At 49.4% G+C, this 23,013-nt stretch overlaps 1 protein-coding gene across 9 annotated transcripts in view; it reads right to left on the bottom strand.

Moving 5' to 3' along the window:
* The window catches only part of WWOX (WW domain containing oxidoreductase), a 914,788-nt gene extending 896,942 nt beyond the window's left edge, over positions 1–17,846 (bottom strand). For 8 of the 9 annotated variants that reach the window (XR_011248523.1, XM_069549639.1, XM_069549634.1 and 5 more), the window contains exons 1-4: positions 17,435–17,811; positions 10,716–10,780; positions 9,242–9,299; positions 6,600–6,778 (exon numbers count right to left, since the gene is read on the bottom strand). Coding sequence is in view for 8 of the 9 variants with exons in the window: in XM_069549639.1 (XP_069405740.1) it covers positions 6,600–6,778; positions 9,242–9,299; positions 10,716–10,780; positions 17,435–17,541 (409 nt within the window). In the remaining variant the exon portion in view is untranslated. Of the gene's footprint in view, positions 1–6,599; positions 6,779–9,241; positions 9,300–10,715; positions 10,781–17,434 lie in introns of all 9 variants that reach the window. The other variant, XM_069549633.1, reaches the window with a different exon arrangement.
* Positions 17,847–23,013: the final 5,167 nt, after the last annotated feature.

The following is a 23,013-nucleotide window of genomic DNA, read 5'->3' as shown; positions in this document are numbered from 1 at the left end:
ACAGAGGTAGTAGTATTTAAATATTACAATTTCCACTTAGAAATTAAAAAACCACATTATTGATAGGCCAGCACACTCAAAACCAATAATGTCACAAGAACACATGCCCTTGTGTAATCTGGCAGAATGGGCTGCTCCCTGAACACAATGGGCCTTTTTCTAAATGGATCTCTTCATCCTTGGAATTTCATACCAGGGAAAAAAGGGGGAGGCAAGAGGAAGGGGTGAGAAAGAAAGAGAAGCAACAGTCTTCAGTGTGAACTCTTCCACCAGAACATACAAAACCTGAAAGATATGTTAGGAAAGTAAAAGGCATTATTTAACAAAAATGAAAGCAAGACCCCACTGAGAGGAAGAAAACTGTACAGAGATGCTACCGCTTTTGTTTAATTGTCTCAAAGGGCAACAGCGCCCTCTAGTGGAGAGAAAATATAAACCTATAGGCAGACTTTTCTCTTTTAGGTAATTCACACAAAATACACAGAACCCTTTCTTTCCTCACAACTGCTATGTCACTGTACTATGCAAAAGCAAAAATCAAATATCGTATATTCGGGGTTAAGTAAAATAACCGTCAAGTTTTCAAACTTGATAAAACATTTGTAATCTTAATTAGGGTGGAACTATTTTTAAATACTTCTTTTTAAGTGATGATTTTAAACCACTTTGGCAATGAAGAGCAGCTTGTATGAATCTCGTTTGTTATGCTTATTTATAACAAATAAATTAAAATCTCAACATACATGCAAGTATGAAATTCAACTGACCTCATCTGACAAGAAAGCTTTAGTTGACATCTGAGGCACATATATCATTTACATATTACCTACTGCATACATTTTTAAATAAGTTTTAAATGTGATTACCCAATTATGAGATGAGGCTCATTAGAATATTTCAGCTGACCTCTTCCTTTAGACATACGGCTTCTCAAATATTCTGACCATGTGATCCCCACATCTATTTAATATCTAAGAATATTTAAATGTAAAAAAGGTTCTTTAATTTGTAAGTACTAATTCTCAATTTTTATGTCATATTATTCAAGGACTTCTTTCAATACTGTCCAAAATCTCAATAGTTTCTTGGAATAACTGCAAAATCATTTCACTTCCATGGGTGTATTTGATCATAAAATAGTCACAAATGTTTTTCATTTAAAATGGGGGTCTGAATTCCCAAAAGATCATTTAGATTACTTCAAAAAATTCTCCTCCACTTAACGAGCACCAGGTTCTTAAAAAGGAGATAAACGTCACGATCCAACTAGTTTAAACCTTGTTGACAACCGGGAAGGAGACTGTAATCAGGCATTTCAAGATCTCAAGTGTAATGTTCCCACATGAGGGAGCTTTAAACAAGAAACTGACTCCAAGGCACCCTCTTGTCCTTGAACATATGGGATCTTTTGGAATAACTGGGACGGGGGGAGTCAATGGCGTGATTTAGGCCAGAAGGCAAAATTTAGTTACACTAGGTGTGGAAAAGAAAACCGAAGACCTGAGGGTGGAGAGAAAGAGGCTCTGGTGGGTTTCAACCTGAAGGATGGACACATCCACGTGAAGAAAAGCATTCTTCTAGGATCGACGCACAACTGGTAGCATTTAGGCCAGAGATGAATTCGTCGTGCCGATGATTTGCAGGATAAAACAATACAGCGAGTACACTTCACACTGGAATTTCAACACATGATTTTGGAACAAGACCCCAAGCTCTAAAACATGGGCTCTCTAACCAAAACAACCAGTTTCAGCATTCAACTCCAACATTCTGGGATTCCGGGGTGGAAATCTGATACCTCCATTTTGTTTCAAGAACAAATCTGGGGTTGACTTTGATAGTGTGAACATACACTTTTTTTTATATCTCAGAGCCTATAAATTTTGGTATATAAGTATGTGCACATATGTACACACATTATTAGAATTCTTGTAATGAACCTTAAGGAGATTTATCATATATAACATAAATACCAACAGAAAATTAAAGTGTTGGTCCTAAAATATATTTTACTGGTATATTCTGAGGTGATCAGCTTGTATTTGTTCAGGGGGGAAAAAAACAGTTTTGTTCTTGTTAATGGGTCATCTGACTCAAAAATCAAATGCAAGCCAGGCTATTCCAGACCTCAAGTCACAACTTTTGAGACAGCCCAGCGTTATCAAGGCTCAGGTGAAAGAAATGTTTCATCCTGACTACACTCCAAAAGGGATTTAAAAACCGAATTTTAACCACTGTTGGTTTTAAGACTGGAATCTGGGGACTCTCCCTGGTGGCTCAGGAGTAAAGAATCCGCCTGCCAGTGCACAAGACACAGGCTCGATTCCTGATCCGGGAAGACCCCGCATGCCGTGGCGCAACGAAGCCCGTGGGCCACAGCTCTCAGCCTATGCTCCCGAGCCCCAAAGTCACAACGGCTGAGCCCGGGGGTCTAGAGACATGCTCTGCGACAAGAGAAACCACCACAATGAGGAGCCGCGCACGCAGCTAGGGAAGAGCCCACCCAGCAATCAAGGACCAGTAGAGCCAAGAGGAAACAGATCTTCCAGAAGCTGGAGTTGGGAAGAGAGTTTCATCACCATCGCCAGTGAACAGCAGGCTGAGAACAGCGGCGTTGCGCGCACATCCTCGTTAACAGCTCTTCAGTGGATGTCTGACAGGAGCTGGACCTCCCTCCTTAGGCGCCGTGACGGTAACTTTGCTCCCTGCAACATCTGCACGATTCCCAACCGGCGTGCCTGCTCACAGCAGACAGCGCACAGGGCAGGCAGGCCCCACGCTGAGGCGTTCAGGCAGCCCCGCGCTGAAAGGGTCTGGCCTTTGAAGAGCACGGTCAGCCTCAGGCGCGAGGGCAGCAGTTTGCACTGAGCTACTGACAGGCAGAGGTCAACAACCAGCTCAGCCAAAAGGCCAGGGTCCAGAGAAGCGGCTATGGGATCTTCCACGATGGGAGATCCCCAGTCTCCGAAACCCCTCTCCTGGGACTTGGCGGGAGACTCCGTCTGCGTTTAACAGTCTGTGCTGAGGCCACTTCCATTCCTTTCTTTTACCAGATCATTTCCGTCGCACCACGGACTCCAGGGAGCTACGGACACCTGCCCTTCCTGGGCAGTGCTACAGCGAGCACAAACAGAACTGGCCTCCCGCCTCGTCTCTGCGGGTCGGCGGTCAGGACCAGGTTCCGGGCCACTCAGCCTGTGAGCAGCGGCTCTGGCGCACGGGGGGGACTGGCCCAGACACTGCGATGCTGAGCTCCAGAGAGAGGTCCAAAAGCTACAGTACTCCATCTACAAGGTCCTCCGGGATCAGGACATGCTCAGACAGAGGTCGAGGGAGAAGAAGGCGAGTTTTAGAGGAGGCGGCGTCCCAAGGCCTGCAGCTCCCTGGAGCCGGGGGAGAGGGTGCTGGCGGGCCGTCCCCAGCAGACACGCGGCATGCCGTCAGCACCCTCCTGTGGCCGGGGGCCTGGGTCCCCGAAGAGCAAGTCGCACAGAGCAGTGCCCCGCCAGGAATTCAACCAAACCATCACGGGAAACACCGAACTTGTAAACCAACCTTTGCAGAGCCCATCAGGTTACCTGTGTTTCCAGCTGCGGAGTCACCACTCTCAACATAAAGGCTGGTATGTTTTGTGATGGCTGCCTCTGCTCCCAAGAGCACAGACGTCCAGGAGGCTGAAGACGGCAGTTCCCACGTGGGTCACAGGCCCCCTGAGCGGCAAGGGCAGGCCAGCACGGCCAAGCTCCCCCAGAAGGCGAGTCTGAGTGCCCGGGAGAGCTGGAAACAAAGACACCTGGATCGCTCTGCTCCCAGTGGTTCCATGTGAAGCGGCAGAAACAGAGCGGTGACAGCAATGTCTAATCCGGCGTGTGTCACAGTTCAGGAGAAGGGAGGGTTTCACCTGGAAGCCACAACCGCCTGGGGCAGGGACACTGTAAGGCCGCAGCACAGGATGTCAAAGCCGCCTTAGAGACGACCAGAAAGCCACAGGCCTGCCTTCAGCTCTTCTCTTTAAGCCTCCTGGCGGGGCTGCAGTGTGACAGTTATTTGCAAGGATTTGATTACCTGGAATATTCGGTCCCATATTATTCCACAAAATTAAGGAAACAAATCTCAGGAGCTCCCCCAGGCTTGGGCTTCTCAAGGGAGGAGGGGCCCCAGGGTGAGGAGGCAGAGTTGAAGGCAGCTGAGGTCAGAGCCGGGGACAGGGGGGCAGCGTGGCGCCCTGAGACCCTCCCACCTCCCTCCCAGCCTGAGCGCAACTACGCGCCACCACGTGCCACTGGACCACAGGCACGCCTGGCAGGGTCCACGAGACAGCTCAAGCACAGTGACGGGGGAAGAAGTCAGGGCTGTGACGAGCCAGAGTCCCCTGCGAGAGGCCCGAGGCCCACTCTGACCACAGCACGTTTCTCCGCGAGGCTCCAGGACCTCCTCCCCGCTTCCAACCGCGACTCGATACCCCACCGCACGGAGCTCTCTGCATATTCTGGACCAACCCCTTTGGTCCCGTATTACAGCTTCCCAGGTGACTCAACGGTAAAGAATCTGCCTGTCAAGCAGGAGACGTGGGTTCGATCCCTGGGTTGGGAAGACGCCCTGAAGGAGGAAACTTCAGGGGAAGGATCCATTCCAGTATTCTTGCCCGGGAAATCCTATGGACAGAGGATCCTAGCAGGCTACAGTCCATGGGGTCTCAAGAGTCGGAAACGACCTAGCAACTCGGAAACGACCTAGCAACTAAGTAACAACCATGCTGTAAGCCTCCCGTAGCAAAGGTCAGCAGAGCTTCCCCCAGGCGAAGGTGGGCCATGTGTCAGACAGAGCCAAGCCTGACCACTTACGCAGACCATCAGAAGTCACATGTCTTACTAACCAAAGGGAAAGACTGTCCAGCCACAAGATTAAGGGAATGAGATCTTTTGGTTACTTCTCTGGGTAACTGAGTGTTAAATAGAGAGATCTGACTTAAGCCCTTATTTTTTTCCTTAATTATTCTACGCTTAGTCCACACCCTCACAGAGAGTGGTCAACACATCAGCACGACATTGTTTCCTAGATGACCGAGGATCTAGCAACTATTTTAAATACGGCATCATCAGTTTTTTCTATCAATGACAAATACACAGACTTGATGCCAATGTGATTCAGAAAATTGGACTGAACATATTCTCAGTCCAGGATGAGGTCTGAGAGTTGATTTTTAAATAAATCCCTTTCAACTGAAAAAAAACAGTCAAAAGTTCTGCTCTGGGGCTTCCCTGGTTAAGAGCTGGCCTTGTAATGCAGGGGACACTGATTTGACCCCTGGTCCGGGAAGACCCCACCTGCCATGGAGTAACTGAGCCTGTGTGCCGAAACCACTGACGCCCTCACGCCGCAGAGCCGGTGCCCCACAACGAGAAGCGCGGCAGCGAGAGGCCTGTGCAGCGCGAGGAAGAGCAGCCCCCGCTCACCACAACCAGAGCCAGCCCACACGCACGCAGCAACGAAGACCCAGGGCACCCAAAAAGCGACTGCACAAATACATAAAACCACAGATAAAAAAAGGATGTCTAGTCTTAAAAAGAAAAAAAAAGACAAGTTCTGCTCTGGGACTGGAGCTTGCTAGATTTTTGACACTGCACTCTGAAACAACTGATGCTCTAAGAAAATGTCACCACCTGGACTTGGCCTGCTGATACCAGGAAATGTCTCTGTGAGTTCAAGAAGGAGTCACCAAAAATTAACGAAGCTGGAGAAAGAAGGCCTGGAGGGGCACAAAAGGCTGAGGACCCAAAGCTGGGCAGAGGGGCGGCTGGGAGCGGGGGTCGGGAAGGGGGCTGGTGCTGCGGAGGGACAGAGAGCTTGCCAGAATACAGCCGAACATGACTCCATGTCTTGTTCCTGTACGTAGACCTGAGGACACGCATCCTCACTCCAAGCAGCTGGTCCCCAGACTCAGACGCTCACGTCACCGGAACCAAGCGAGACGAGAATGGAACCATGTGGAGCGGCCACGGGGCCATCTGCTTGGCCACGGTTTCTCTTCCAGCCTGTGGCACCCCTGGAGCCCCCACCCTCGTGACGGTCACCATGGGAAGCACAGGCCACCGAGAGGTCAAGACAAGGACCGATTCTGCCACCCTGCAGAGAAACCAGATCCTGCTCTCCAGGGAAAGCGACATTCTCGGCGACCAGCGGACAGCCGCTGTGCCCTCTGTCCTATAATCACCACACACTGCTGCTTCCGAGAGCCCACTACCAACCAACGCTGGGCTCGAGGGGCCAGGCGCCCGGACTATGTCTGCACAGCATGCAGACCAGCTCAAAAAATCCCAAACAGAGCCTGCCATCTCTCTTCCTTAAGAACCAAAATAACCACTGTCCCCTGTGACTGCAGCATTCGGAGGATTCAGGGTCAGCCCTCCGTGGCCTTCCTTCCACGGAGATGCGGGGACCAAGAAAGTGCCCGGGACTTTAATGACCCGAAGGCTGAAGAGCCTACAAGCATCTTTTAATCAGAGAATCACCGAACAAAACCTCCCCCGGCTAGAGTGGATCTCATCACGCACGCCACGAGCAGCAGCGACAACCACAACGGCTGGCTGACGACCCACCGATCCCTGAGTTCGCCCCGGTCACCACGACCACTTTGCCGCTGAGGTCTCGGCCCTGGAGGATCTCCATGGCCGTGGTGCTGCCGTCGTATCTCTGTCTGGTGGTCGGCTTCGTGGGATTGTCGTCCACAGTAAACGCCAGTCTTGGGTCCAAGTAGGTGGTTCTTTTGTTTATGTGGCTGCAGAGAAGAGAAAGCAGTGAGCCCACAGCAGTGGATGGAGGCGTTCATGACCAAAGGCAACCTTCCGCTGCAGGCTAGGCACACTCCACTTTCCAGGGCCTAGAAAGGCTCTTTCTTAACCCTGGAAAGACCTGGGGTCTGTTTGATCTATGTTCTGGGCTCCAGAAGGATTACTATCCTGCCTAGGAAAATGGGCATCCAAGCTTTTTCTTCGGAACTGCCTGTAAAAGAGGTTTTAACGTGCAGTAAGCACTGCTCTGTATCCTCAGGTCTCAAAAACGCAGCAGGCTTGGGGCTTTTTAATTAAGTCATGCAAACATGGCTGTAAGATTTGCCAGTCACTCTTGTCGGCAGATGTCAGTTAAATTTCTTATGTGCAAGGGCCTAAGAAGATTCTGAGTAGCAAACTCAAAGTGATAAAAGTTGCAACAATAAATATGAACGTGGTCAACTACTAAAACTCCTGAACATTTTCATTTGAAGACTATACTCACACTCTAATTTTGACTTGGAACTGATCCAAAGCTTGCAGAAACAATAACAGAATATACTGATACTGTAAACAATGTATTAAAACACACTGGTACATCCTATTCATACAGAAAGACCAGTTGCTCCCACTGAACAGGATCTGCTTTTCACATTTTAAATGTAACCTTGGGATTTGAGGTATGCCTCAACGTATCTTGAAAGCTATGAAGAACTCTCCAGAAAGAAAGATTTCATGATTGAAAATGTATTTGTGGAAGTTCCCTGGTGGCCCAGCGGCTAGGACTCGGGGCTTTCACTGCCCTGGCCTGGGTTTTGATCCCTGGTCGGGAAACTAAGATCCCAAAAGCTTTGCGGTACAGCAAAGAAAAAAAAAAAAATGTGTATATATATATATATATATATATATATATATAGGTTAAAAAAATGTATCTGTAATGTGTATCTGTGTATAAAACTAGATACAGATTAAAAATCTATACTCGTCACCCCATAAACACTAAGACCCAAGAATAACCCAACTTTCATTTGACTTCTAACCTCAGTTGCCAGGTAAGCATCTGACTCCAGTCATACAGACAAGAGCTCCCTGGAGACACAGTGACCATGGCTCACAAACGTGCACCTCTCTCCCAGCCTCTCAGAGGCTGCACCATGGTAACCAGCAATAACCTATGGCAAGAGTCCTTACAGCACAGCAACGCACCTGGGCTCTTCCCCCAGGGCACTGCTGCTAAGCTCACCAGCACTCCAGCAGGATCGGAGCGGGCCGTGACTGGCCAGGCGGCTGAGCACTGGCCTCCCTTAGAGCACTCTGGGGACTGAGAGTTAACCCCACGGGTATAAGGTAGTTAGAAGCACACCTGGCTCATGCTAGGTGCTAGACACATGGCCACTATTGCTGTTACTGTAGTTTATTCCAAAGACAGTGCTCCAGACAAGGATGCTCAAAACATTATAATTACGGGCACACCTTGGAGATGCTGCATTGTGGGGTCAGTTCCAGACCAAAGGAACAAAACGGACGTCGCACGCAGTAAACTGAGTCACACAAATTCTGTGGCTCCCAGCGCATGGGAAAGTTACGTTTACACGACAGTCTACTCAACGTGCGAAGGCATCGCGTCTAAAAAACACACGCATTCCTTAGTTAACTAACACTTTACAGCTAAAACACACTATCCATCATCTGTGTCTTCAGTGAGTCGTAACCTCTATGCCAGTGGTGTGCGTGTGCATGAAGTTGCTCAGTCGTGTCTGACTCTCTGCGACCTCGTGGACTGTAGCCCTCCAGGCTCCTCTGTCCATGGGATTCTCCAGGCAAGAGTACTGGAGTGGGTTGCCATTTCCTTCTCCAGGGGATCTTCCTGACCCAGGGATCGAACCCAGGTCTCCCGCACTGCAGGCAGACGCTTTACCCTCTGAGCCACAGGGAAGCCTCATGCCAGTGGAGGGTTTGAAATACCGCAAAAATCACCAAAATGTGACAGACACAAGCTGAGCAAATGTTACTGGAAAAATGGCACCAGAAGGCACTCAGGTAAGGTTGCCACAAACCTTCAATTTAAAAAAAAAAATTTCTGTGAAGTGCAGTATGACGAGATCTGCTTGTATGGACACCACATCACAGAAACGTAACAGCATCAATGCCCAGCAGGTAATTTGATAAATTATAGTATATCTATACAAAATGATACCACTTAGCTGTTAAACCTCATTTTCTGGAAAACTTTCTAAGGATATGAGAAAAACCTCACACGAATTATGTGCCAAAAACAGTTAACCGAACAGTTCACCCAATACAGTCTCTCTTTTTAAGTATATGTACAGAAAATACAGAAGAAAAAAATACAAAAATCGTTAACAGCAGTTACTCCTGCTGGTAAGATTACACACTACATAATATTTTTCTATAATGTATACACTTATCACAAAAGCAAGAAGCCCGAGAATAGTCTGTAGACAACTTACTCGACAAAAAACACCTGTCCATTCTCATCGGTTTCTTGTTCCCATCCGTAGGGCAAATCTGAAAAACAGCAAGACAGCCACCTGGAGGAGGGGTGAGCCAAAGCCCCACCCTTTCGGCCACAGTCCCAGCCTCCCACCTGACCAGCAGGGTGCAGGCTCCAACCACGGCAGGTGGGAAAGGCCTGTTACCCCAACCAGACTCCACACTTCTGTCTCTTGCTTGGGAAGTAAGACTATTTCATTCTTTTTAGATTTACTGAAGAATAGTTGAGTGACAATATCGTGTTAATTTCTGCTGTACAGCAGAGTGACTCAAGTTTGACATATATATATTTTTCCTATTCTCTTCCATCACGGTTTAACCACAGGATATGGAATGTAATTCCCTATGCTACGCAGTAGGACCTTCTTCTTTACCTACCTTACACACAGTAATGTGTATTTGTTAGTCTCACACTTCCCCGTGGCAGTCGCAAGCCTCTTCTGTCTGTGAGCCTGTTTGTTTCACAGACACGTTCATGCGCCGCACTTCAGATTCCGCATGTCAGTGACATCACGTGGGGTTTGTCTCTCTCTGACTTCCTTTCCTTAGCACGGCTCTCTCCAGGCCCACCCGTACTGTTGCAAATGCCCCTGCATTCTGTTTATGGCTGAAGAGCACTCTACTGTATACACACACCTGTGTCCACTCATCTGCCGGTGATCATTTAAGTCGTTTCCATATTTTGGCTATCGTGACTGGTGCCGCAGTGAACCCAGGGCTGCATGTATCTTTCCAAAACAGAGTATTATATGGGTATATGCTCAGGAGTGGGACCACGAGGTCATATGGCAACTCTACTTTTAAAACTATTTCATTCTTGATCATTCTTCAACACTCCCTTCAGCTCCTGCTTTTCACAAAACCCTTCCCGGTTGCTCCAATCAACATGAATTCTCCCTGGAATGAACTCCCAGAACGCATCTGCTCTACAGCAGGCAGCTGGTGCCATCTGTATGCCGACTTGTGATGACTCCCATTACAGAGCAGTTTCACTTTTTCTTCCATGGGTACACGCTGTCTTTTCAAACAGACCCTCAACCTCTTGAAGGCACGGACCTTCTTACGTTTCTACGCCGCGGATGACACACGTGCTCAGAAACACCTAAGAGTCACCACAAGCTTCACGGAATTTTAACACTGGCATACTTAATTCCAGGATAGGAACCAATGGCATTTTCACAAACAGTGCAACTACGGGAAAACCTAAGGAACTGTGAGTTCAAGAGCCCTATTATCTTAATACTTTATTTTTAAGGCCAGTGAGAAATCAGCATTTCACTCAAAAATCTCGTCATCTTCTTCTACCGAATCCTACAAGCTCTCGAGAGGGAAGGCTCAGTTCCTCAGCAGACCCTCTGCCTGTGACAGTCTTCCCATCTGAACCATGCCCAACGTACAAGGTGCACCGCTTTATGACACCAGCATACAAACCTCCTGCGATTCGCTTTCTTTTCCCAGTCTTTGGATGTTCCCACTGGGTCTTCTCCTCCGTGTGACTGTGCCAAAAAAAAAGAAAAGAAAAGAAAAAATCCAGAGAACAATAAGAAAAGTTATACTTCTAAAATTCTAAAATACACTTCTAAAATTAATCCCTGGCATTAGATTTTTCTCTCCCCAGCATAATTCTCCCTCAAGACTAGTCAAGTCAGACATTCACAAAGAAATATTCAGAACATAAGATGGCTGTTTGCAACAGGTCAAACTCTCTAGGTTGCAAGCACCAGCAGTCTGGTAAAAGCCCGCATTTATGAACCAATGGTGAAGCCAGAGGAAGAAGACAGGACCCCAGCTGTGGGTCAACTCTAGAAATCTCGCTGAATTTCTCAAAATATCTAGAGAGGAGTTCTGCTTTGTACCTGCTTCAATTTTACTCCAGGATAGACTGAAAATTCTCAGTCTAATTTATAATGCCGACATGTAGATATAATTTAGATACAACCTTAATCTTAGTGGTTTCCCTGGTGGCTCAGACAGTAAAGAATCTGCCTACAATACAGGAGACCCAGGTCAATCCCCGGGTCCAGAAGATCCCCTGGAGAAGGGAAAGGCTACCCACTCCAGTATTATTGCCTGGAGAATTTCCTGGACAAAGGAGCCTGGTGGGCTACAGTCTATGGGGTTGCAAATATTCTTAAATGTTTTATTCTTTTCACAAATTTAACTTCAAAGTGTTTTTTAAGTGCTGATTCCTAATTTCATCCAAGAGGAAATTAAGCAGTGGTAAGACAGCCCCATAGCTTAAGTTACTTAGCTTTGGAGCCTTAACTTCCTCATTGGCAAAATGGAAATAATCTTAGTACTGATCTCAGGAGAATGTTATGAGGATACTGTACATAAAGGGTTGGACATGGTATCTGACATATAAAAGGCCCTCAAAAGGTCTACTATTTTGAACAAATCAAATATACAAGCTGGTCTGACTTCCATGCCAAACTAGCCTTTCATCTCAGGAGAGCATATACAGTTATCATTCAAATTCAAACCACGAGCCAGTAACAGACTAGAGACACCTGTCAATAGGTGACCTACTGTCAAGAAAAACATAAAATTACTTAATGCCAGAAAAAGCTGCATGTTGCAAGAAGCATTCAAAGTTCACATGCTCAGGCCAAAGCAGAAAATAACACGAAGTCACTGACAAACGGACGACAGAACAGCTCTTCCGGAGCCATTATTTTAAAGAGAATGAATACAGAGAGCAAGCAAATGCTCCTGTAAGACGCTGCACGTCAAAGGCAGGGTCTTTCTAGGAGCTGCCGGCTTCTGGTGCTTTGCAAACTCCCAGCGGCCAACGCGCAGACACCGTAGACTGTGGGCTCGGAAGGCCACACACCTGAGCTCCCGCACTGCCCGCATCCAGGGAGCCGGCCTCCCCGGCAGCACAGGGAAGTAAGAGACGGGACCCGGGATGGGACCCGTGACGGACGCGACCCCGCACAGACAGGGGGCACGGGCAGCCCTGCGAGGAGAGAGGAAGCCCCGGCGCCCTGGGAAGGGTGACCCTGCTCCCGCCCCGGCACTCCTGAAGGGGGGTCACTCTCTGCAGCGGGGACCATCCTGGGCACTGCAGGGTGATGAACAGCATCCCTGCTCTCTACCCACCAGGCGCCAACACAGCTGTGGCAACGGCAAGGCTCTGCAGACACTGCCCCCGTCTCCCGCAGACTCGGGGTCCCGGGCCTGAGGCCCACAGTTCCTGGTCCTCCCACTCACCAGCCTTGTGCCCTTGGAGAAGTTACTAAACCTCCCTGAGCCTCAGTTTTCCCATCAGTACAAAGGGAGTAATAACGGCCCCACTTCCTGGGGTCAGAGAAGAAGCCTCAGTCGGTCTACATGTGTGAAGAACTAAGAACTGTGCCTTTGACAGAAAAGGATTATTTGAAATAAATTTTGTAGAAAAGTTAATTAAAAGCTGTTCCCTTTCCACTGTAACCTAAAATGACTTTTTAATGAACAGAAAATTACAACACGTCCCTGCTGTTATCTTATTCTCCTTCAAAAAGAAGTCCTCTTTTATTTTTCTTTTCTTTCAGCAAGCTTTCTCTTTTTCTTTTTGTCATTTAAAGAGATAATTAACAGTGATCTTAATGTAAAACAAAGGGATCAAAATTAAATTCACACCACATTACATGGCTAGCGCTTTCAAGTATGCTCTTCTAAGGTTTGGGGGCTTTTTTTGAAGCTCAACAGGGAGACCCAGAGCCTCCTGCAGACAGGGACCCGCCTCCCACTGGGCAGGCCAGCCATCCCCCTTCAGGCCCATGGGCTTCAGGAGCACAGGGGGGCAGGGGCTGGTGCCCCGAAGACCCGCAGGACTGCACCAAGGCCCCCAGCACCGAGCCCTCGCCCCTCAGTACCCGCCCCCCACCCCGCCGGTTAAGGCAGAGGGACTGCCCTGGGTGGTGTCAGGGCAACGAGAAAGGGTCAACAGCGTGCCCACCCTCCGCCACAACACTGGGCCTCCCTGGGGGCCCAGCCTGGGGGCACTGAGCCATGTGACCCTTTGAGGTTGCCTGTGGGGAGGCTGAGGGGCTGACAGAACCCACACGGGAGAGGAGGAGCGAGGCTGCGAGGGGGGTTCCCACGAGACCCCAGGGGCCGGCTGGGAGCTGCAGCCTCAGTCCTTGGCCGGGGTGGGGGGCACCCCACAGCAGTGGGAGGAAGGCCTTGGAAGGAAGGAAGGACTCCAAGGGCAACCTTCTGAGAGATCGGTCAGGTTCCCCAAACCACAACGGACGAGTGACCTTCCAGAACTGGGAGTGAACAAAGGCCCGGGATGCTTGCAGGTCGGCAGAGCTCAGGGGGACTGCTGGGAATGCAGGGCCGGGGTCATTCTGGGCATCCTTCACCTCGAGCAAAGACCAAAGGCTGGGAGGAGAGGAGAGCGTCTGGGGAGAGGCACCCACCACCCCAGCTGGGAGCCTGCCAAGCTCTATCACCACAGTCAGAGTCAACAGGGCCAAACACCACTGGGGGGCCCTGGGGTGTTTCCCAGGGACCACACAGGCACCACGGAGTCCCCCAGCCACGGGCTCCCGGAAGCCCTCAATGGAGCAGGCGGGAGCCCACAGGCCTTACCTAGCGCGCCTTCCAGGAAGGGAGCGGAGGGAAGGGTCGCCCAGCAGCAGGCGAGGCACAGGGGGTGAGAGGCGGGCAGGCAGGTGGGCAGGGGGCCCCAAACGGAGGGAAGAGGCTGCAAGGGGCAGACATTTTCTCTCTCTCCCTAAATGGCAGGAAGAAACAAACTACAAGCGTCAGATGCTTTTTCTCTTAAAATTCTGTGTTGCCACGACGACACCTGGTTCCACCTGGGCTTAATTTTTCTCAAACCTTGAGGTCACCAAATGCGTTTTTCTTACAAAACGTTTTTCTTAAACTATGTTAATGAAACTATGTATTTGCTGTGGAATGTGCCTTTCTTCAAAATGGTTCCACCTAGACTTTCTTTTCTCAAACCTTGGGCTGATAATAGCTCAACAAATCAGTATTCATATCAATTGTTTTATGGCTGGGGGATGACACACCTCGTGCCATCCTATCTCAAAAATGCGTATTGTGGGAGAGGAGCCGGTGAAAGTCCCTCAGCCCTGAAGTGTCTCTCTTATCTGAGTCGTGACGGCTTAGTCGCTAAGTCATGTCCGACTCTGGCAACCCCATGAACTGGAGCCCACCAGGCTCCTCTGTCCATGAGATTCTCCAGGCAAGAATACTCAAGTGGGTTGCCATGCCCTCCTCCAGGGGATCTTCCCAACTCAGGAACCGAACCCAGGTCTCCTGCACTGTAGGCAGATGATTTACTGACTGACCTACATATCTGATTAATAGCTTTCTAACAGACATAAGAATTGATGCTTTTGAACTGTGGTGTTGGAGAAGACTCTTGAGAGTCCCTTGGACTGCAAGGAGATCCTACCAGTTCATTCTGAAGGAGATCAGCCCTGGGATTTCTTTGGAAGGAATGATGCTAAAGCTGAAACTCCAGTACTTTGGCCACCTCATGCGAAGAGTTGACTCGCTGGAAAAGACTCTGATGCTGGGAGGGATTGTGGGCAGGAGGAGAAGGGGATGACAGAGGATGAGATGGCTGGATGGCATCACCGACTCGATGGACGTGAGTCTGAGTGAACTCCGGGAGTTGGTGATGGACAGGGAGGCCTGGTGTGCTGCGATTCATGGGTCGCAAAGAGTCAGACTCGACTGAGCGACTGAACTGAACTGAACAGACATAAAACATCTGGCTGAAGACTAGCAGGGGACACTCTTTCTGTCTCCTTCTGATGTCTATGTCAGAAGCTTTCTCCATCTCTCTTATACTTTAGTAAAACTTTACCCCACAAAAGCTCTGAGTGATCAAGCCTCGTCTCTGGAGGCCAAGAATCCTGGTGTCCTTCACAGCTCAGCAACAACCTTCTGGGGGACAGCAGAGTGACCACAGCCACAGGAGCCTCCAGACGAGCATGAGGCCACAGGTCAAACCTGAAAGGGAGCCAGGGAGCTCTGGGGACAGCAGCCAGAACAGGGACAGGCCCTACCCACAGCAGAGGAGGCCCTGGAAGCCAGGAAGCAGGCCCTGCGCATCTTCACATCCCCAGGGCCCAGAAGGCCACCCAGCCAGGGAGGCCCAGGAGACCTTCGCTTGATGAGCTAACTTCCTTACTCCCCATGGACTGCTCTTACAGCTCCGTGATGCTAAGCATAGGGGATGGAGGGGAATGAGGAACGGTCCCTGTGCTCACGACGCTGACAATCTGGGAAGGGACAGACAGCAGGCGAGGCCGAGTGGCATGTAGAGAACTACGGATGGGGGAGCGCAAGGTGCTGGGAGGAGACGGCAGGGCCCGTGCACGGGGACGCCCTCTTGGGCAGAGACACTGAAGCTCAGCTCCCAGGGATCAAAGAGCCCTTCAGGCAGAGGCCTCGGCCACAACCAACGCCCATTCAGAAGCCACCCGGAGCCCCTGGCTCCCTCTACTCCTCCAGAGCAGAAATCATCCTTCTAAAGACACGCAGCTGACATGAATAGATGGGACTGGATGCCATGATCTAAGTTTTTTGAATGCTGAGTTTTAAAATGAAAATACAATGAAATACAATGATTCAAAAATTTGTATCTACTTATCTACTATATATCTACTCATCTTGCTTACTCTGTATCTACTTATTTATCTACCTACAATGGAATATTACTCAACCATAAAAAAGAATAAAATCTTGCCATTGTCAACAAATAAATAAGTAAAGACACAGAGCCGAGCTCACTGTCTGGCCGCAAGGCTTCAGTGGACCCCAGCTCCTCTGAGGCACAGCAGGGCCCTTCCTCCTCACAGGTCTTCAGCTTCCTGCACCACCACAGCACAGGCAGGGCCTCTGTCTCTTCCACCTGAGCTGCCCCTGGACCCGCCCACTCCTACCTGTGCCCTAAGGCAGGGCTCAGGGGCCAACCACCCCAGGCACCTCACCACCTGCCCACACAGCGCATGCTGGGCACGCTGCCGCTCATCACACAGACTGTGTGAGGACCACCTCTTTTATTTTTTGGCCACAACAGGCATCTTGCAGGATCTTAGTAGCAACCACTGGACCACCACGTGGAAGTCCCACCAAGCTGGTCTCAGTAACACCAGCGCTCAGCAAAGGGCCTGGCACAGGATACCTTCCCAATGTGTCTTCAAAGAATGCAGCAAGGTCTTTTCCTCCTGCCTTTCTTTCTAGAAAGCCACCAAAGGCAGCCAGCCGTGGCTCACAACCTAGGGCAGATCAGAATCACCTGGGAGAGATTTCACAAACTAGCAATAGGGGCGGGAGGCACAGCAAGCAAATGAAGAGAGAAGAATAACCCGCTGGTGGAAGCCGGGAGCAGAGCCTGGTCAGTTTCCTAAGAGTAGAAAACCACTGATTTACTTCCGTGTTTCTCAAAGCCATAACCTGCCTTAGTTTGGAAGCTTAAAAAATAGAGTCCCTATGTGGGGTGTCTGCTGAGACCCCAAATCTAGTTATGACGGTCCTCAGATGATTCTAGTGTCAGGCTGAGACGGTGCCGAGAGTGGGATCCAGCACAGTTTGTTCAGGCCTCAACTAAGCCTTTACTACAGCGCATCAACTAAAACTCTCCAACCAACCCTCTTAATAGATGAGTAACCCCTGAGAGTTATCACCCCCAGCCCAAGCGCACACTGTAAGAGGCGGGAGAGAGGGCCTCCTGGGGCTTTCAAAACTTTCCCGAGAACTACAGTCAAGCTGTATTAGCTACATTTTATATACAGGCATATACATGCACACATACATATATACACACACAGCTCTATTAGGACGTCTGTTACAAATACACACTCCCAGGCGGCCCTTCTAGACCCCCGAGAAAGGAGCAGGGTGTGCTCGTTTTTTCTGTTGTTGGGGAAAGGGGACGCAAGCGTGTGCATCCCCGCACCGCCGGGCACTGCCGCCTCCTGGGCAGCAGAGGGCGTGTCTGGGCGCCGCCAGGTGACCCCACGCTGGACAGCAGAGCCAGAAAGCGGGATGGGGCCCGTCCTCAGGAGGCCGACAGCCTTCACTGCGCAGGCCTTCCCCGCGCGGGCAGGGGTCCGGAGGCAGCACGCGTCCCGGGGCGCGGAGCGGTCAGGGTCCTCCGCGCGCCCCGGACGCCCCCTTACTTGGCATAGTAAACCCAGCCGTCCTTGGTGGTCCTCTGCTCCCAGCAGGGGGGCAGCTCGTCCTCGCTGTCGGTGTCGTCCAGGCCCGCGTAGCGCAGGGCTGCCATGGCTGCGGGGGAAGCGGTCGCTCGCCCGCCGGCCGCCGGGTCTCCGCGCCCAGGAACTCACTCCGGCTTCAACCGCGCGCCGCGCGCCCCGCACGCTCGCGCCTGCGCACCGCGCCGCCAGGGGCCCCTCAGCGCCCGGGCCGCCGAATCCGAGGCCCGCACTTTCGCAGCTGCCGGAGCAAAGGAGGGCGGGGCCTCGGGAGAACGCAGGGAAAAGCGCGGAGCGACACGCATGGCCGCTCGGCTGGAAGTAAAAACCGGAGAGCGCCCCAGGGCTCCGGAGGCGGGGCCGAGCTCCTAACCCCGCCCCGCCCCAGGCCGGGGGCGTGAGTATCCAATCCTGGGCTAGGGCTCCGCCCCCGTTGCTGGGCGACCCGTAATCACTTCCGCGTGGCTCTGGCCTATCCCGCAGGAGCTCCCGCCACTGGGCATCCTGGGAAATGTAGTCCCGGGCCTGGCCGGACTAGCGCACCGCGCGGAAAGGGAAGAGGCAAGTGATGTTGGCTTTCTACGGCTACACGGCCTGTCCGGTGTTTACGGCAGGAAGTGAAGGGTCTTGCTCAGAAGCCTTCCAGAGCTCTCCCAGGCTGAGTCACAGATTTTGTTATGCGTGTAAAGTCAACGCTGTACCACGCTATAAAAAGGCAAATTCCCACGCACCTGCTGATGGAGGTGTTTTTTCATGGAGAAGTTTCTTCCAGTCCCAGCATGGTTCTATTGGTTACAATTGCCTGCCGTTTATAGACTTTTCCAGAACATTCCCTACTTAGAACTTTCTTCTGAGCCTTACAGGGAAATCTGTAACTTCTCTGGCCCTAGTTTACAGAAGAATGCAAGACTCCACGTGTTTTAAAGTGAGGAAAATGGTAAGAAGGGAATTGTATCTTTTATCTTCAAGTCCTTTTATCAGGACTTTTATCTTCAAGTCCTGGGATTGATGTTGCTTTGGAATTTCTGCTCTGCCTGCTCTTTAGAGGAGAGACTTGCTTTCCTGGGAAGTTACCCAATCGAAAGCTCACCTAAGGTAAGCATGTTGCAGTTTTGACAGACCCACTATCCCATCGCAGATCCATCACATCACTCTTTCCAAATCCATGTACATTTAAGTGACTATTAATCTGCCAGCTTCTGCTCATCCCAATTTAACCCCTTGCCCCTGTCACCCAAGCCAACTTACTCCTTTGATGTGAATAGGAAATTAGATCCCAAAATCCCTTAGTGGTGAGGAAGGAGATGAATAGAGTCAATCTCCTTAGCCTCAGTTTCTCCAATCATCATCCATAGCCTCTGCTCAGCTTCTCAAGGACCTGCTGCTTAGACTTATCTCAGGTTACCTTCATCAGACCCTCCACTGGCACCTGTTGCCCATGACTTGGCATCTTCCACAGATGGTGATATAGTATGGTGTCTTCCCCAAGCTGGGTAGTACTCCCCTTGGCAGGATTCTCAACTTCTCGTTCGAACCTCTGCCCTTCCTACCACTTTAAAACGGCCTCTAGGCTTCTCTGCCACGGACACCAGGGTTCCTCAACCTCAACACTGCTGACATTTGGGGACCCTGTAATTCTTTGTTGCAGGGTTCTCCTGTGCACTGTGGGGTGTTTAGCAGCAGCTCTGTCCTCTACCAACTAGATCCAGTAGCATCGCCTTTCCTGCTGCTGCAACAACCAAAAATGTCCCCGGGCATTGCCAGCTGTTCCTGGAGTTAAGAACTGCTGATCTGCACTGACGGTAAAGCTGGAAGTTACTAGCCTGTGAATCAAATGCTGATTTGATGATTTGATGAGATTTACTGAAGGCACTGAAGAGCCCATTTCTGGCCAGAGATTCACGAGGTGGTACCTAGATCCTACCGGTTCTGATTGCTGAGTTCTCTAGCATCATCTGAGGGCATCTGCCTCTCTAATTCCTGGCCCATCCTCAGGTGAGAGACAGGAGCTGACAAGTCTGACTGGGTGGCCCAGGCTTCCCATCATGGTCCCAAATGGTTATGATGACCTCATATTATTCCTCTCTTCCTGCCTCTAACTGTTGGCCTTGATCAGAGGTCAATGAAGAAAGACATTCAGGCCTTTGGGGAATTGTGCAATTAAGCAAGTCAGATTTAGTATTTGGACTAAAGTCTTTGGACTATTTAAGTCTTTGGACCTCACTGAAACTAATGTTGTTTCAGTTACGCTTATTAGATTGCAAGCAGCAGAGACTCACTCAAAAGTTTATGATCAGGATGTAAATGAGCTAAATTAGAACATTGTCATGACCTGCAGGAGCCCAAGGACAAGCCTGATTTTCTCTCTCATGGGTTTCACGGTCTCTTGCTCCTGCTCTGTGTTCATGGGTAAGCTTTTTTTTTCCCCCTGTTTCCTTACTAGCTTCCTTTATTCATAGTTTCTGCTCCCTTTGGACTTCAACTTGGATGTGATCTTGACTTGGGATCTGTCAGAGGGTGAACCCTGTTTGGCTGGTAAGATTATTATGGGTTTGCAGAGTCTTAAGCTTGGGAATGAGCCAAGATCCTCAGCATGTGCTTACAAAAGCCTAAAGAATGGTGTCTTATTGTAAAGCCAGCTGAATCAATTGATTATTACATTGATTTAAAATTTAAAAAATTTCACCATGTAGTTATATAACTGCACACCAGATGGTGCTATTACCCACAATTTTAGGGCTAAAGCCCAATTTGAGACATGGTTTTCTACATTTGAAGTTTTCTTTCTGACTTCTGTGATAACACAGTGTACGAACAGAAGACTGGTACATTTTCTGCCGAAAGCAATTTGGCATTATTCATGCAGTGGGCACAAGTTTCAGTGAAACATTCCTGAGAGCCACATTTCTTTAGTTCATTGTCCAGGATGATGGTCCTCTCCTTTCCCTTCAGACACACAAATGGCCCAACAATTCTGCAAACCTGCTATAATTAATAAGCAAGAATACTGAACAGGATTCTCAGGGAAAACTCTCCTGGGTAATGTGGACTTAGTTAGAAAGTGTTTTTGTATTTTGACTATTCATTCAAACACACAGGTAACAAAAAATTGTATTAGATCTCTTAGAAAAGTCAAGAAAAATGAAATACCCCTTGCATCCAGAAATCAGTTGGTTAGAATAAAACCGACAGACAAAGAATGATGAGGGTTCTGAGGGCAGTTCCAACCAAGACCTAGAGGTATGCGGAGATGGGGGAGAGTTTTGGTGACAGGCTTTCCTATCATTTATCTTGGGAACCAAACTCAGTTACTGTCACTTGCAAGCTGTGTGGTACAGTGGCCAAGCCACTTACCTGATTCCGTGATCATCAGCCCAGTTTCTGCAGAGGAGGCAAATGGGGCACAAAGAATTGCAGCAGCATGTCCATGGTCACTGGGTGAGCAAAAGCCAGCAAGGCCTGTAATGGAGCACAAACAAGGTCACCTACCCCAAACCCACCCTCTCAACCCACCACCCCACGAGCTGCCTTTCCAGAACAGGGATCCCCCGTGCTGGGTCTCAAGTGGCTGCCCAGGGGATTTTGATCCTCCATGGGAAAGTGAGAAAAGTGTATTAAAGACGTGAATTCTTCTTAAAGGTAAATACGTTCCAGTTAAAGTACTGGGTTTTTCTTTCTATGAGATTACTTCTGTCCTTTTATTTTTATTTTTTTGGTAATCTATTCTTTTCCTTTTTTCCAACATGTTTTATAATGACATTTTTCAGACATCCAGAAATGTTGAGAGATGAGCACAATGAATACCCGTACTACCCCACTCCTGACACACACACATAGGTGTATCACACTTAACCTTTTGCCGTATTTGTTTTAATCAGAGGGAACTTGAGTGCCTGGAACTTTAGGAGAGAGTGATTTTGTATTGTTTTGGAAGTTCTCCGGAATAAGTACGAATGGACTAAGAAAAATCTCCTGGGCCACAAGTAGGCACTCTCTCCTGGAGACCTCATCACAACCACTGCAGTGACTTCCAGAAATTAGACCCTTACATTTGGAAACATCACTCATCTAATTCATGTGTATCGGCCCCAGGTGTCAGTGTGGCTGTAACTGCTAACTGGCCAATATTCACAAAATTCTATTCCAGCCTAACTTCTTCCCTGGCTCCTTTCTGTCCTGCAGAGAGAAGGGCCCCCTCTGGGGGCAGTCATGTTGCCATAAGAAGTGCATTCTGTTTAAAATCTTCCACCATCTGTTTAGAGTGTCTTATTTTGACAGCCAGAGCTTCCTAGATGTGGCTCTGATCCACAGCTGTCATGAACTTGCAAATAATTCTTCCAAAGCCTTCGTGTCCTGGAGCCCAAGATTCACCCCACATCCTGCCAGACTGTGCACGTAGATATGCCAGGGGAAAATAAAAACAAAAAATAAAATTATTATGTGTGTATATATACATACTTCCCTGGTGGCTCAGATGGTAAAGAGTCCGCCTGCAATACAGGAGACCCAGGTTCGATCCCTGGGCTGGGAAGATCCCCTGGAGAAGGGAAAAGCTGCTGCTGCTGCTGCTGCTGCTGCTGCTGCTGCTGCTAAGTCGCTTCAGTCGTGTCCGACTCTGTGCGACCCATAGATGGCAGCCCGCCAGGCTCCCCCATCCCTGGGATTCTCCAGGCAAGAACACTGGAGTGGGTTGCCATTTCCTTCTCCAATGCATGAAAGTGAAAAGTGAAAGTGAAGTCGCTCAGTCGTGTCCAACTCTTAGCAACCCCATGGACTGCAGCCCACCAGGCTCCTCCATCCATGGGATTTTCCAGGCAAGAGTACTGGAGTGGGGTGCCATTGCCTTCTCCGGCCCACTCCATACTCCTGCCTGGAGAATCCCATGGACAGAGGAACCTGGTGGGCTATATATACACAGGCATACCAGGGGCAGAGTTGGGGGGGAGAGGCATAAAGAAAAAGAAACAACAGAAGTGATGACTCCAAAGCACTAAGCGCAGCGCCAAGGGCAAAGCCAGCTCTTGTTATCCAATGTTATAGCATTAAATGTTTGCTACTATCGTTGTTGTTACTGGTCATTAAAACTGGACCATGAGAGCTTTAAAATCCAACCACCAAGAACAACTCTGATTTTAGGTCTGACCTTCATCTAATGGGTCTGATAGTCCCCACTGTATAATAAGAGCTAACATTCACTCAGCATTTACTATGGTAAAGCACTGTGCTAAGCACTTACCAGGAATCATGTAACTCTACCTCACACTGTAGGGTAGGTGCAATTATTAACCACCTTACAGATGAGGAAACTGGGGCTTAGGGAGGTAAAACCTGCTTCCAAATCAGAGAAGCAGTGGTGTTGCGATAGAACCTAGTTTTCTATGACTCTTGGCTATGGCACTGTATACACCGCAGGGTCCAAAAGAGAGTGTGGTTATGAACTTGGCAATTGTAAAAGACGGTTTCAAACAGACTCCTTTCTGCCCTTGGCCAACGTGCTATACTCCCAGGAACCCCTCGGAGGGTGGAGGAATGACGGGAAATTG

This window comes from Ovis canadensis, chromosome 14 (assembly GCF_042477335.2).
Source record: "Ovis canadensis isolate MfBH-ARS-UI-01 breed Bighorn chromosome 14, ARS-UI_OviCan_v2, whole genome shotgun sequence".
NCBI lineage: Eukaryota > Metazoa > Chordata > Mammalia > Artiodactyla > Bovidae > Ovis > Ovis canadensis.
Note: the sequence above shows the minus strand (reverse complement) of the source record. Positions and strands in the feature narration are given on the sequence as shown.